Source organism: Terrapene carolina, unplaced genomic scaffold (assembly GCF_002925995.2).
Source record: "Terrapene carolina triunguis isolate 2854851 unplaced genomic scaffold, T_m_triunguis-2.0 Scaffold42, whole genome shotgun sequence".
NCBI classification, from domain to species: Eukaryota; Metazoa; Chordata; order Testudines; family Emydidae; genus Terrapene; species Terrapene triunguis.
Window position 1 is genome coordinate 56,466,031 of NW_020664393.1, and position 13,068 is coordinate 56,479,098.

The 13,068-nt window shown below is 42.8% G+C and overlaps 1 protein-coding gene across 1 annotated transcript in view; it reads left to right on the top strand.

Moving 5' to 3' along the window:
* GRHL1 (grainyhead like transcription factor 1) overlaps positions 1 to 13,068 on the top strand; it is a 69,171-nt gene that overhangs the window by 32,818 nt on the left and 23,285 nt on the right. Inside the window, exon 9 of the mRNA XM_024199133.3 lies at positions 10,265 to 10,423. Coding sequence (XP_024054901.2) covers positions 10,265 to 10,423 — 159 coding nt within the window. The remainder of the gene's footprint in view (positions 1 to 10,264; positions 10,424 to 13,068) is intronic.

The following is a 13,068-nucleotide window of genomic DNA, read 5'->3' on the forward strand; positions in this document are numbered from 1 at the left end:
AAGGCTGTCTGGTTCTGCAGGATTCAGCTTTGTGCTCCAGCTGAAATTATGCTTGAGCCCCTGCTATGCTGGTATCTAAGACCCTAATTCAGCTGAGCCCAATGTCTAATCAGAATTAGCCACTATGCTTTGAAATCTGGAGTCTAAGGGCTCTGAACTGGCTCCCTTGGTTTATTTAAATCCTCCATTATCCATAAATTCTACTGTACAATGCTGACAATATCCTGGAATCATTTCCCACATATGGAAATATGGCCACTTCTGGAGTGAAAGGTAATAGCAGTTTAATAGTACTAGCCAGTAGTTTGGGGCAAGGAAGCCTGCTCAGCTCAGACTGTGGGGGAGGTGTAGCTAGACAGAATGGACTTTCCCAGTTTGGAACTTGACAAGGATACAGATGTTAACACTCATCTTATAAAGATTCCATGGGATGCTTCAGTGAACACAAGTGATTTTATCTGGGAGATTTTATATCCTGTACAAATGACATCTCTAGCAGTACAGTGCCCTGATGCAATTTTGTGCTGGCTAAAGAGACACACCTTCTAAATCAACAGCATAGCTTCCTGCAGTTCCTAGGTAGATGTCCCTTCGGCCAGGTTATGTCTGCACTGCAGTTGAACACCCATGGCTGACTTGGGTTTGCAGGGCTCGGACTGCGGGGCTGTAAAACTGAGGTGTCGACGATTGGGCTCTGGCTGGAGCCCAACTCTGAAACCCTAGAAGGGATGGGGGAGGGTCCCAGAGCCTGGGCTCCAGCCCAAGCCAAATGTCTGCACCTCAGTTTTACTGTCTCATAGCCCGAGCCCTGTGAGCCAGAGTCAGCTGACCCAGCCCAGCCCTGGGTGTTTAATTGAAGCATAGACATTCCCTCCCTTGTGTTCATTAACGCTAGGGTATAGAAGGGAGTAATATGTACAGCACTTCTGGCATTTGGTGCCAGAGAACCTTTTTTTTATTTATTTATTTATTTATATATATATAAGAGAGAGAGAGAGAGATCTCATAGAACTGGAAGGGACCCTGAAAGGTCATCGAGTCCAGCCCCCTGCCTTCACTAGCAGGACCAAGTACTGATTTTGCCCCAGATCCCTAAGTGGCCCCCTCAAGGATTGAACTCATAACCCTGGGTTTAGCAGGCCAATGCTCAAACCACTGAGCTATCCTTCCTCCCCAATACAGAAAAAACAGCGAAGAGTCCTTGTGGCACCTTAGAGACTAACAAATTTATTTGGGCATAAGCTTTCGTGGGCTAGAACCCACTTCATCAGATGCATGGAGTGGAAAATACAGTAGGCAGGTATACACAGTACATGAAAAGATGGGAGTTGCCTTACCGAGTGGGGGGTCAGTGCTAATGAGGCCAAATCAATTAGGGTGGATGTAGCCCATTGACAAGAAGGGGTGAGTATCAACCGAGGGAAAATTATTTTTTGTAGTGACCCAGCCGCTCCCAGTTTTTATTCAGGCCTAATTTGATGGTGTCAAGTTTGCAAATTAATTCCAGTTCTGCAGTTTCTCGTTGAAGTCTGTTTTTGAAGTATTTTTGTTGAAGAATAGCCACTTTTATTGAGTGTCCAGGGAGATTGAAGCATTCTCCTACTGGTTTTTGAATGTTACAATTCTTGATGTCTGATTTGTGTCCATTTATTCTTTTGTGTAGAGACTGTCTGGTTTGTCCAATGTACATGACAGAGGGGGCATTGCAGGCACATGATGGCATATATCACATTGGTAGATGTGCAGGTGAACGAGCCCCCGATGGTGTGGCTGATGTGGTTAGGTCCTATGATGGTGAATAGATATGCGGACAGAGTTGGCAATGCCGTTTGTTGCAGGGATTGGTCCCTGAGTTAGTGTTTCTGTTGGGTGGTGTGTAGTTGCTGGTGAGTATTTGCTTCAGGTTTGGGGGCTGTCTGTAAGCAAGGACTGACCTGTCTCCCAAGGTCTGTGAGAGTGAGGGATCATCCTTCAGAATAGGTTGTAGATGCTTGATGATGCGCTGGAGAGGTTTTAGTTGTGAGCTGTAGGTGATGGCTAGTGGCTTTCTGTTACTTTCTTTGTTGGGCCTGTCCTGTAGTAGGTGACTTCTGGGTACCCTTCTGGCTTTGTCAACCTGTTTTTTCACTTCCCCGGGTGGGTATTGTAGTTTTAAGAACGCTTGATAAAGATCCTGTAGGTGTTTGTCTCTGTCTGAGGAATTGGAGCAAATGCAATTGTACCTTAGGGCTTGGCTGTAGACAATGAATTGTGTGACGTGGTCGGGATGAAAGCTGGAGGCATGTAGGTAAGTATAGCGGTCAGTAGGTTTCCGGTATAGGGTGGTGGTTATGTGACCATCGCTTATTTGCACTATAGTGTCCAGGAAGTGGATCTCTTATGTGGACTGGTCTAGATTGAGGTTGATGGTGGGGTGGAAATTGTTGAAATTCTGGTGGAATTCCTCAAGGGCTTCTTTTCCATGGGTCCAGATGATGATGTCATCAATGTAGTGCAAGTAGAGTAGGGGCGTTAGGGGACGGGAGCTGAGGAAGCGTTGTTCTAGGTCAGCCATAAAAAAATAGCAGTGCCGCTGACTTGGAGGTATAAATCATCCCCAAATCTGAAATAGTTGTGGGTGAGGACAAAGTCACAAAGCTCAGCCCCCAGGTTTGCCATGACATTATCGGGGATACTGTTCCTGATGGCTTGTAGTCTATTGTGTGGAATGTTGGTGTAGAGAACTTCTACATCCATAGTGGCCAGAATGGTGTTTTCTGGAAGATCACCAATGGATTGTAGTTTCCTCAGGAAGTCAGTGGTGTCTCGAAGATAGCTGGGAGTGCTGGTAGCGTGGGGCCTGAGGAGAGAGTCCACATGGACCAGACAATCATGCTGTCAGGGTGCCAATGCCTGAGGTGATGGGGCATCCAGGATTCCCAGGTTTATGGATCTTGGGTAGCCGATAGAATACCCCTGGTCGGGGCTTAGGGGTGTGTCTCTGTAGATTTGTTCCTGTGCTTCTTCAGGGAGTTTCCTGAGCAGATGGTGCAGTTTCTTTTAGTACCCTTCAGTGGGATCAGAGGGTAATAGCCTGTAGAATGTGGTGTCAGAGTTGTCTAGCAGCCTCTCGTCATACTCCGACCTATTCATGATGACTACAGCACTACAGTGATCCCTGAAACTGGAGATAGTTTTAGTATTTTTTTCACTTTTTCCTGCCTAAAGAAAGTTGCAGGGAAACCTGACTTCAGTGAAATCTTAAATGACAATAAGCTGTTTAATTGCTCTACTAAAGGTGGAGAAGAATCGTACCCAAACCATTTTTAGATAGTTTGGTTTCATCTCTTGAAACAGGAATCTGCCTAGCATGGGTGTTCGCTGTACAGTGGAACCTGCCCATGTATTGTAATAAGCAGGAGTCTGTTTCAGTGAACTTACTTTTCTGAAGAGGGTGGATCACTTACTGTGATTTGACACAAGACTTCTTTTTGTCTGGGTGGTTCTGAGATACTATTTTAATATGTTCTAGCATAATTTTTGTTTGGCATTCACTATAGGAACAATTTTAACTTTCTCTGTGAATATTGCATGTATTTTGATGGTTCATTAGAATGGCATCCATATATCATATGCCTCAATAAAATAAGGTGTTGCCATCTTTGGTTTAATTAAGAAGGTTCAGGTTTGGTTAGTTGGGAATGAAACTGTGAAATGTGAATGGGAGGATGGTGAGTCAAATGCCTATTTGCATATCCAATAAAAGAAAAGTGTCAGGTTAAAGCAAAGGCTGTAAAACCACAAATATCTGGGGCAAAAGTGAGTGCAGCATATGAAGATTACATAGTAAACGTACACATTTCTGAGGAACAGATTTTTAAATAAATCATCGTGGAATTCCAGAGCGCAAACCCAAGTTTCACTCATTCTTAACCACTGCAAGCTGGAAGCAAATTTCTGACTTAGGTTCTGATGCATTAGAACCGGTCCTGTGCAATACAACACAGGACTTGGTGATCTAAGCTTCTTTTTTCCGTGGAGTTGCCACCTTTTGCTGCCCAGTGGTAACAGGAACACAGGTACCCACAGCCTTGGGATGTTCCATTAGAAGAGGAGCTAACTGAATGTCTTGAAATATCTATTTTTGCTGTGGAGTACTGTGTCCAGTTTTGGGCCCCACATTACAAGAAGGATGTGGAAAAATTAGAGTCCAGCGGAGGGCAACAAAAATGATTAGGGGGCTGGAGCACATGACTTATGAGGAGAGGCTGAGGGAACTGGGATTGTTTAGTTTGCAGAAGAGAAGAATGAGGGGGGATTTGATAGCTGCTTTCAACTACCTGAAGGGGGGTTCCAAAGAGGATGGATCTAGACTGTTCTCAGTGGTAGCAGATGACAGAACAAGGAGTAATGGTCTCAAGTTGCAGTGGAGGAGGTTTAGGTTGGATATTTGGAAAAACTTTTTCATTAGGAGGGTGGTGAAGCACTGGAATGCGTTACCTAGGGAGGTGGTGGAATCTCCTTCCATAGAGGTTTTTAAGGCCCGGCTTGACAAAGCCCTGGCTGGGATGCTTTAGTTGGGGATTGGTCCTGCTTTGAGCAGGGGGTTGGACTAGATGACCTCCTGAGGTCCCTTCCAACCCTGATATTCTATGATTCTATGAATTGAAAATTTGTTGGGGCCTTCGACACTTCACAGTTCTGTTCACAGTGTATGTGACTCCATGAATTAAATGCACACTGGGCTTAAATGTTCTCCAGATATCTGTTGGCTCTAAGGTAAACTGAAAATTGGCTGACGTATCCGAGAGAGTGTTACCTTCAGGAAATCGTTCCAGTACTTATTTTTGAACTTTGGTAAGTCAGAACTGCTAAACTGAAAACCTCATACTTGCCAAGAAGCCAGTCTTCAATGAAGACAATTCACATCTGATAAATGTGAGGCAATTCTGTTGGGAAATAAGTATGTTACATGTGCACAGTAAGTTGATGAACGTGTCCTCTGCATGTGGAGCTAATGAAGACTTTGGTACAGTAACTTAAAGAGACGGTTGAGTGGTGATTTGATTACAGTCTATATAAGTACCTACATGAAGAACAAATACTTGATAATGGCTGTGCAGGAGTTTGGGGTGGTGGTGAGGGTGGAGGTCTGGTTGGTCTCTGGGATCTGACTGGAGAAAAGTATTACACGATCCAGTGGCTGGAGGTTAAAGCTAGATGCATTCAGACTGGAAATAAGACACACATTTTTAACAGAGTAATTAGCCTTATTAAGGATTGTGGTGGATTCTTTATCAATGATTGGATCTTTCTCCCCCCCCCCCCCCCCCCCCCAAGATACACTTCAGGAATTATTATAGAGAAGTTCTATGGCCTGTGTTGTACCGAAGATCAGATTAGATTATCATAGTGGTCCTTTCTGGGCTTGGAATCTATGGAAGCTTAAACTTGCATGTAGCTGAAGAGATGCAAATGAGGCTGCAGAACCTTCTATCAAAAACTATAGGCACTTTGCCTTCAGGTATATTAGAAGAGAATTGGAACTTCATCTGAATGCTGACTATAAAAAGAGTACCTAATGTGTCTGAATTGTTGGACCATGTCTTACTCCTCTGGGTACAAGAATAATGTAGCATGAATGGAAATTAATAGGATTTGATTTGCCTGCAGTATTTCAAAAAATAAAACCACAGTGAATGTTAGGAGCATAGGAATTGATTGCCACGTTGGATCAGGCCCTGATCCAACGTTAAGCCAATCTTAATATTAAGATTGAGCCAATCTTAATATCTCCAAACCCATTTTGTTTGTTGCTTTTTGGTGATTCCTGTTTTTTATTATTATGCATACAGTGAACATAATTTACCTTCATTTGAAAGCTCCACTATTTAGGCTTCTGACTAATTTAAATTGAGGGAATCACCTGTGTGGTGCCAAGATAAACTGAAGAGAAGGGATTTGGGCACACAGGACTTCATTAAGGAGCCATCCTTCAACTCAGGGACCGGGAAGCTTCTGCAGTGCTTTGATTGTGCTTTGATTATACTTTTTTATTTTTCCTGGTTTGTTTGAAAGGCAGGTCTTGTTAGTAAAAGCGGCTGTATAGAAAAGTTTTTGGCTGCATCTGCTGCTCTTCCTTGAGGGCACATTGCAGATATTCTGACTTGATTTCTCTTAATTTTTTTTTTGAAAGATCCCTGCATTTATTAAAATTAATGAGTTTCTTGTAGATTTTAAGGTAGGTGAACACTAGGTTTCCTTGAGATAGGAGATGGTCTTGTGGTTAAAGCACAGCCTGAGCGTCATGAGATCTGGATGCTCTGCTCTGCCACAGGCTTCCTCTGTGACCTTGGAGAAGTTGCTTTAATCTTGTTGCTTCACTTTTCTGCTCTGTAAAATAGGAATCGTACTTACAGACCTCAGAGGGGCATTGGGAAGCTAATTTACTTACTGTTGGTAATGTTTTTTTGAGAGTCTCTGATGGAAAGGACTATAGAAGTGTAAAGTAAAAGTTAACACATGCATGCATCTTCCCTGATACTAAATTGTATATGCAGTATTGCCAACACTCTCACAGTTCTTGCAATATTTGGTATTTCCCCTCCCCCCCCCCTCAAATTCCCAGCTCCAGGAGCTGTGTGATTAGGAGGGAATTTGAGCTTACTTTTATTTTTACAGGAAAGTTTCTGGACCTCTTAGTTGCAGAGACAAGCTTAAAACTGTGATTCGGGTATAACCTAAAATCTCAAAACAAGAAGGCAAAAATAACCCCAAATGTCTCTCTTCAGTAACAATCTCATGCTTTTTAAGTCAAGCCATTGGCATTTTGGGGCCTGACCCATGGGTTTTGAACATTTGGGGCTGATGATACTGTGTGTTTTAAGTGTCATCTCTCTTTAAAGCTGAATCCTGGGAGGTAAGATGAAAATGAAAATGTTTTTGAAAAGTAACAAGCAAATCTTAATATAGCCAAGAATGCGGAACTGCCCTTAGAAAAAAAAAATAGGTTGGACAGCTGAAGAGGAATCTTGCTGAACAGGCTAAAGATGCTGAGTGACTTTTGTGGTTACATTTTTCTTCTGAAAATGTTGGGGTGGGGATGTAGCTGGGTCAGTCACTCACCCTTATTTCTTTAAGAACTTGATTCAAATCTGTCCTAAACAAAGTGACTGAAAGAAATCAAGTTTCCACTTCATTGGAAAAACTGTTCCCAAGAACCCAGCTGTAGACTCCATTCAGGTGGGATTTTAAAGCAATCGCAGTTTGGCATCAGACGACTAGCATATTGCCATGGAAAGGATGAAACTCGCACACTAGGTTTGGACACATCATGTTGAATTAAGCTGAGTTTCTGCATATGGACAAGTTTAGACTACCCCTTTTGGATACAACAGGAACCAGAGAGAGAAGACTGGGGTTTAGGCCTCTCTCTTCCTCTTCTAGAATGCAGAAGATTGAATAATGATTTCTATCCTAGAAATAGATTCAGCCTTTAAAGCCAGACCTAATCAAATGAAGGCTATTTTCAAATGGAACAAAAATCCTTGTCACCTGGTAGATGAATAATTGCAAATTCACATGGAACTAGTGGATTAAATAGGGGATGTGTATATTGAAGTCCATCAATGTTGTACATGTCTAGCATCTAGACAGAAACTTCAGACTACAGTGCTGAGGATGCTCTGCATGGTCAGTCTATTAGAATTTACATAAACCTCTCTCCCCACCCCCACCCCTGGCAAATGCAAAGAAAGCTGTAAAGAGAGACCTAGAGTTTGAAAATGCCAAGACCTCACAACCAAAGGGAAATGGCTCTAAGGACTAAGGAATTGATGCCTATCTAGTCTAAAGATTCTGCCCCTGCCCTCTTTCCCCTCCCCCCACCCCGACTTTGGTGCTTAGAGGTATAATATTAAATCATAGATTTTTGAAAGTTCCATGGCTCTATTAAACCAGTCGTAATGGCTGTATCTGCACAAGTTCTTGAGAAAAACAGTCCTTGCTTTCTCTTAAAGATTTCTACTTCATTAAAGTGATACAGACACAAGGGACGTACACAAATAAACATTTATTATGGTCAGACTAAGCTATATATATGCAACCAATAAAAATCAGTACTAATTAGAAATAACACTTCTGCTCATAAGGCAACATTATCCATTCTACAAATCCAAAACCAGAGGAAACTCCTCAAAGTCCTCCACTCGCTCCCTTATGCAATGCAAAATGCGCTCTCAGGTGTTCCAATCCTGCAGACAAACATCTGTTTGAAGTCAGAGCATTCTACCTGAGTACAGGCTGTACGAGCAGGCCCTAGATCTGCATTGCACTAACTCTTATAAATAGCTCAATATTGGCTGTGTTGATATGCCCACACCAACTTGTAGGGGATCAGGGAGGAGTGGGTGGCTTAGAAGCTGGCAAACCATTCTGGTCAATTTGTTGTCGGCGATTTACTTTTAAAACTCTTAATACTTTTTTCCAGCAATGCTCTAATGGTGTTTAGCTACATATTTGCCTCCTTTAAATCAAAGACTTGAAGCACTGTTGCTTTAGAATATTTCACAAAAGTGTATAGAATCAATTTGACAGGATCATAGGGCTTTAGCTGTTTCTTCCATGCACAGTCCATTCAGTGCACAGCCTAAAATGTCAGGTAGCAGTAGTTGGTTCGTTCTTATAAAATTCTCAAAAGTGGGGTAGTTGCTGCCATAGTGATTCTTAGATATTTATTGAAAAATGTTTGAACAGTTCATATGTTTTAACACTAGATCTTTTCCCAGAGATTGTGGGCAACCAAACAGACATTAAGGGACTGATTCGTAAAACTACACTGATTTGTGTGCATGGTTAGAGTGATAATGCCTTACTTTGGTAAGGGTGCATCCCAATAGCTACCTTCATAACTGGCTATTTGCATGAAACTCTCCTGACTCGTACAGTCACGTTGGCTGTGCTTCTTAATTGTACATGCAGTTGTTCATATTAATTGCATGTGCATTTTTGAAAATCAAACTTTAATAACAATTTAATCAGGGAACCTCAAATCTAGTGCAGATATGCACCTTCTTAAGCTACCTTCTCAGTGCTGCAGACAGTATTCTTATAAAAAATCCCTTGGAAACAGGAATAACTTGTCTCTCACCTATAATGTTTCTCACCTAACTTCCTCCCCCCTTTTTTATAATACTTGTAAAACGTGTTGCAACCTATGACAACAATGCTGCATAAAAACACCTTTATTTTTTAAACAGTGTGTAAGCTGTTGAAAACTTAACTTGGCAAATTGTAGTATCAGTCAAATACCAGCAGGGGTCCCTCATTCACTACTGAGATATCACTCCATGATAATGAGGACTACCCATATATAAGAACCTGGCATTTGAATAGGTGCATCTTTTGGGGGAAGTACTAATTCAGTGTGCCTCTAAATAGGACAACTAGAAAATTCCCTTCCTCTGCTACTACTAAGATCTTGCATTATGAAACTGAAATTATTTTGGAAAAATTACTTTTTCCATTAACTTTTTCATTTAGTTTGAACAATGAAAATGGATTCATATTCCACTTCACAACATCCTGCTCGCGCTCAGAAAAAGGAACACTGCTGGGAAGCGTTCTAGACCCTGATCCCATAAAGATTTAAGCACGTGCTTAACTTTAAGACCCATAAGTAATCTCACTGCAGTCAATGGGATTGCTTGCATGCTTAAAGTTAAGTATGCCCTTAGGTCTTTGCTGGATTGGGACCTGTATTAAATAACTATATTTAAAAACTCATCAGTCTCAAGAGTAGAATTTGATCATGGAGCTAACATGGTTTTGCCACTGTCCAGACTGATTTCAATTGTGCTTGCTGCAAGCATGTCTGACCCCTGTTTTAAGTAAGGTTTTTAAACACTGTTCTTTTGGCCAGTGAAAATGGGGCCTGAAAGGGATTTCTGCCCCCTAAAAAAGGGTTACAATAGACAAAATATTTCTCGGGGCATAAAAATATTCAGAAGTTAACTAGAGTCTGCATGAGGTTTGAAATTTGTTGCTGTAATCCACACTAGGAGGATGGGTATTTGTACCCCCCATTAGTGGCTGGTCCATTGATTCATGTGAATAGTCGTTTAGCTTATGTGGTAGAAACTCACCGTTTTAGTTCTGAAGGTCTAGGATTCAAATCCTACAGCCAACCCAAGTGGAGTCGTTACACTGTGACTCAGTATGGCTGGCTGAAGCAAACACTAAGAATGTATTAATCGCTGCTGATGGAAGCTTTTTCCTTCTTTTGCAGGTTTTTATTTCTGTAAACTGCCTCAGCACAGATTTCTCCTCTCAGAAAGGAGTTAAAGGGCTGCCCTTGAACATTCAGATTGACACCTACAGCTACAATAACAGGAGTAACAAACCCGTCCACAGGGCCTACTGCCAGATTAAAGTCTTCTGTGACAAGGTAAGGTCAGGCCAGCCTGCAAATGAGGGCTTGGGGAAGGCTGTCCCTCCAGCTCTGTTTAGTATAAATGACCTTTTCCTTTATGATTCTAACACATGCTATTTTGGATAATCTCTGAAAACTCCATATGTGTTCGGCATTTGTAAGGGAAAAAATTGGTGCAGAGATGCTGAAGTGACCTCAGAAAAATTTGCTGCCTTCAGAATGCTGGAGTGTTGCAAAATGTTTTTAGGCACAGTCAGTGTTGACTTTGGGAATGGTCATTGGGAGATGACACTGAATGTCACAGTTGCCAACAGCAAATAACTCTGTATACTTGGTTTTCAGTTCAAACTTGAAACTCTATTGAGACAGGGAACAAGTCTTTTTTAACAAAATCACTAAATATGGAATTTTTTATTTCTTTGTGTGCCGCCTTCTGGCTACCATAAAAAAATTGCCTAACACTGCATGTTTAATCTTAATATTTCTGTCACTATCACTCCAGTTCTAATGCATGGATGGACACTTACCCAGCCTTCTTCTGCCCCACCGTAGGGTCTATACTATAAGCAGGGCCAGAATAGTGTCTTAGGCACATGTGAAAATGATATCCAAAGTGACTTAGATCCCAAATCCTACAGACTTTCCTAAGCACATAAGTTGTTTGAAAATGGGAATTAGGCACTTATGAAAATGTTACCTTTAGTTCTTAAAAATTACAAAGGGTTTGCAGACTTTCTGAGGGTTTCTTGTGCTCACTATTTACTCGGCATTATAAATCTGGCTAGCACGCCCATACTGCACTACGCAGATCTTCTGACTCGGGTCTGCAGCTTGACCTGTTTCCAAACTGGACAGGGCTTGGACCAGAGTCACAGCAGGACTTGGCTCTGACCAACCCCCATAGCAGGTCCTGAGTGCTTGTGGACTCAAGTCAAACTATTTTATGTGTAAATGGAAGGGAGGGTTGGGCTCAAACTTGAGTCAGAGCCCAGGCTTAGTGTGCAGTATAGATATACCTAGAGAGGCGAAGTGACTTGTCACATAAGAAGTCTGTGGTGGAGAAGAGAATTGAACCCAGGCTAGTGCCGTAACCCCTGGACTACGTTTCCTCAATAAGTCACAAGCTAAAAAAGTAGACTTCCAAACTCCCTCGCTTTTAATAAACCAGTTGTTAATAATATGGCACATCCACACTCCGCTCATTGGTTCAGAGGAAAGTGTTTGTCTGCATCATAAATTTCAGCAAATCTAGTTAGTTACCCCATTTATATAATTTTTCACTTTGGATTTTTGTCTGGTCTCTCTCTTTGCATGACTCCTTCCTGACCTACATTGTAAAATATATTTGCCCTATTTAATCTGGGGGCATCTCTTCGCACCCAAAAAATATTGTCAAGTTGAGGATGAAATTCCTTAGCATGATTGTTACACCTAGACAGTCCCTCACCCAGATTCTGAAGTGGAGTCACATGGGGAACACATCTCTGTCAATACAGATCACTCAAATATTGGCTCAATCTCTGTTTAAATAGTATAAAAATAGACTTGACCGGACGCCTCTATTAGTTGTGTGTCCCAACCCCCAGCGGTGCCTCCATCTGACTGCAGAGGAAGTGGCCAAGGCTTGAATCTTAAGTGATCCATCTACTTATCTTAGGTACTTAAGTGGCCACCATTACCATAGTAACTGAATATCTCTCTGAGGCCTTGGCTACACTTGCAGATGTACAGCGCTGTGAGTTAAACCTGACTTCATACAGCTGAGTAGGGAAAGTGCTGCAGTCTGTCCACACTGACCGCTGCCCAGCGCACTGTCGTGGCCACATTTGCAGCATTTGCAGCGCCATTGGGAGCGATGCATTATGGGCAGCTATCCCACAGAGCACCTCTTCCCATTCTGGCGCTGTGGGTTGTGGGAAGGGGGCGTGGGTGCGGGGCATTCTGGGTCCTGCCCCAATGCCCCGTGATGCATCGCTTCGCATCCCAGAAATCCCTTTGTTTCCATCCACCTTTGGCGCCATCTTTCAACGGTTTCTGTGCAGCGCGATCTGTTGTCTGTGGGAAATGGAGTCCGAACTGCTGAGGCATATGCTGACTTATCTCGCCAGCACGTCACGTTTGGCTGTCGAACTATTGCTTAAGATCCAAAGTGACAGTGAGAGTGAGGAGTCCGACGCGTACGACACGAAATTGCTTGTGGCATTCACAGACATGCTCAGCACCGTGGAACGCCGCTTTTGGGCTCGGGAAACAAACACCGAGTGGTGGGATCACATCGTCATGGAAGTCTGGGATGACGAGCAGTGGCTGCAGAACTTTCAGATGAGAAAAGCCACTTTCATGGGACTGTGTGAGGAGCTCGCCCCCACCCCGCGGCGCAAGGACACGAGATTGAGAGCTGCCCTGCCAGTGGAGAAGCGGGTGGCTATTGCAATCTGGAAGCTGGCAACTCCAGACAGCTACCGGTCGGTCGCAAACCAATTTGGAGTGGGAAAGTCGACCGTTGGAATCGTGTTGATGCAAGTTTGCAAGGCCATTAATCGCATCCTACTCAGAAGAACCGTGACTCTGGGTAACGTGCAGGAAATAGTGGATGGCTTTGCACAAATGGGGTTCCCTAACTGTGGAGGGGTGATAGATGGGACGCACATTCCTACTCT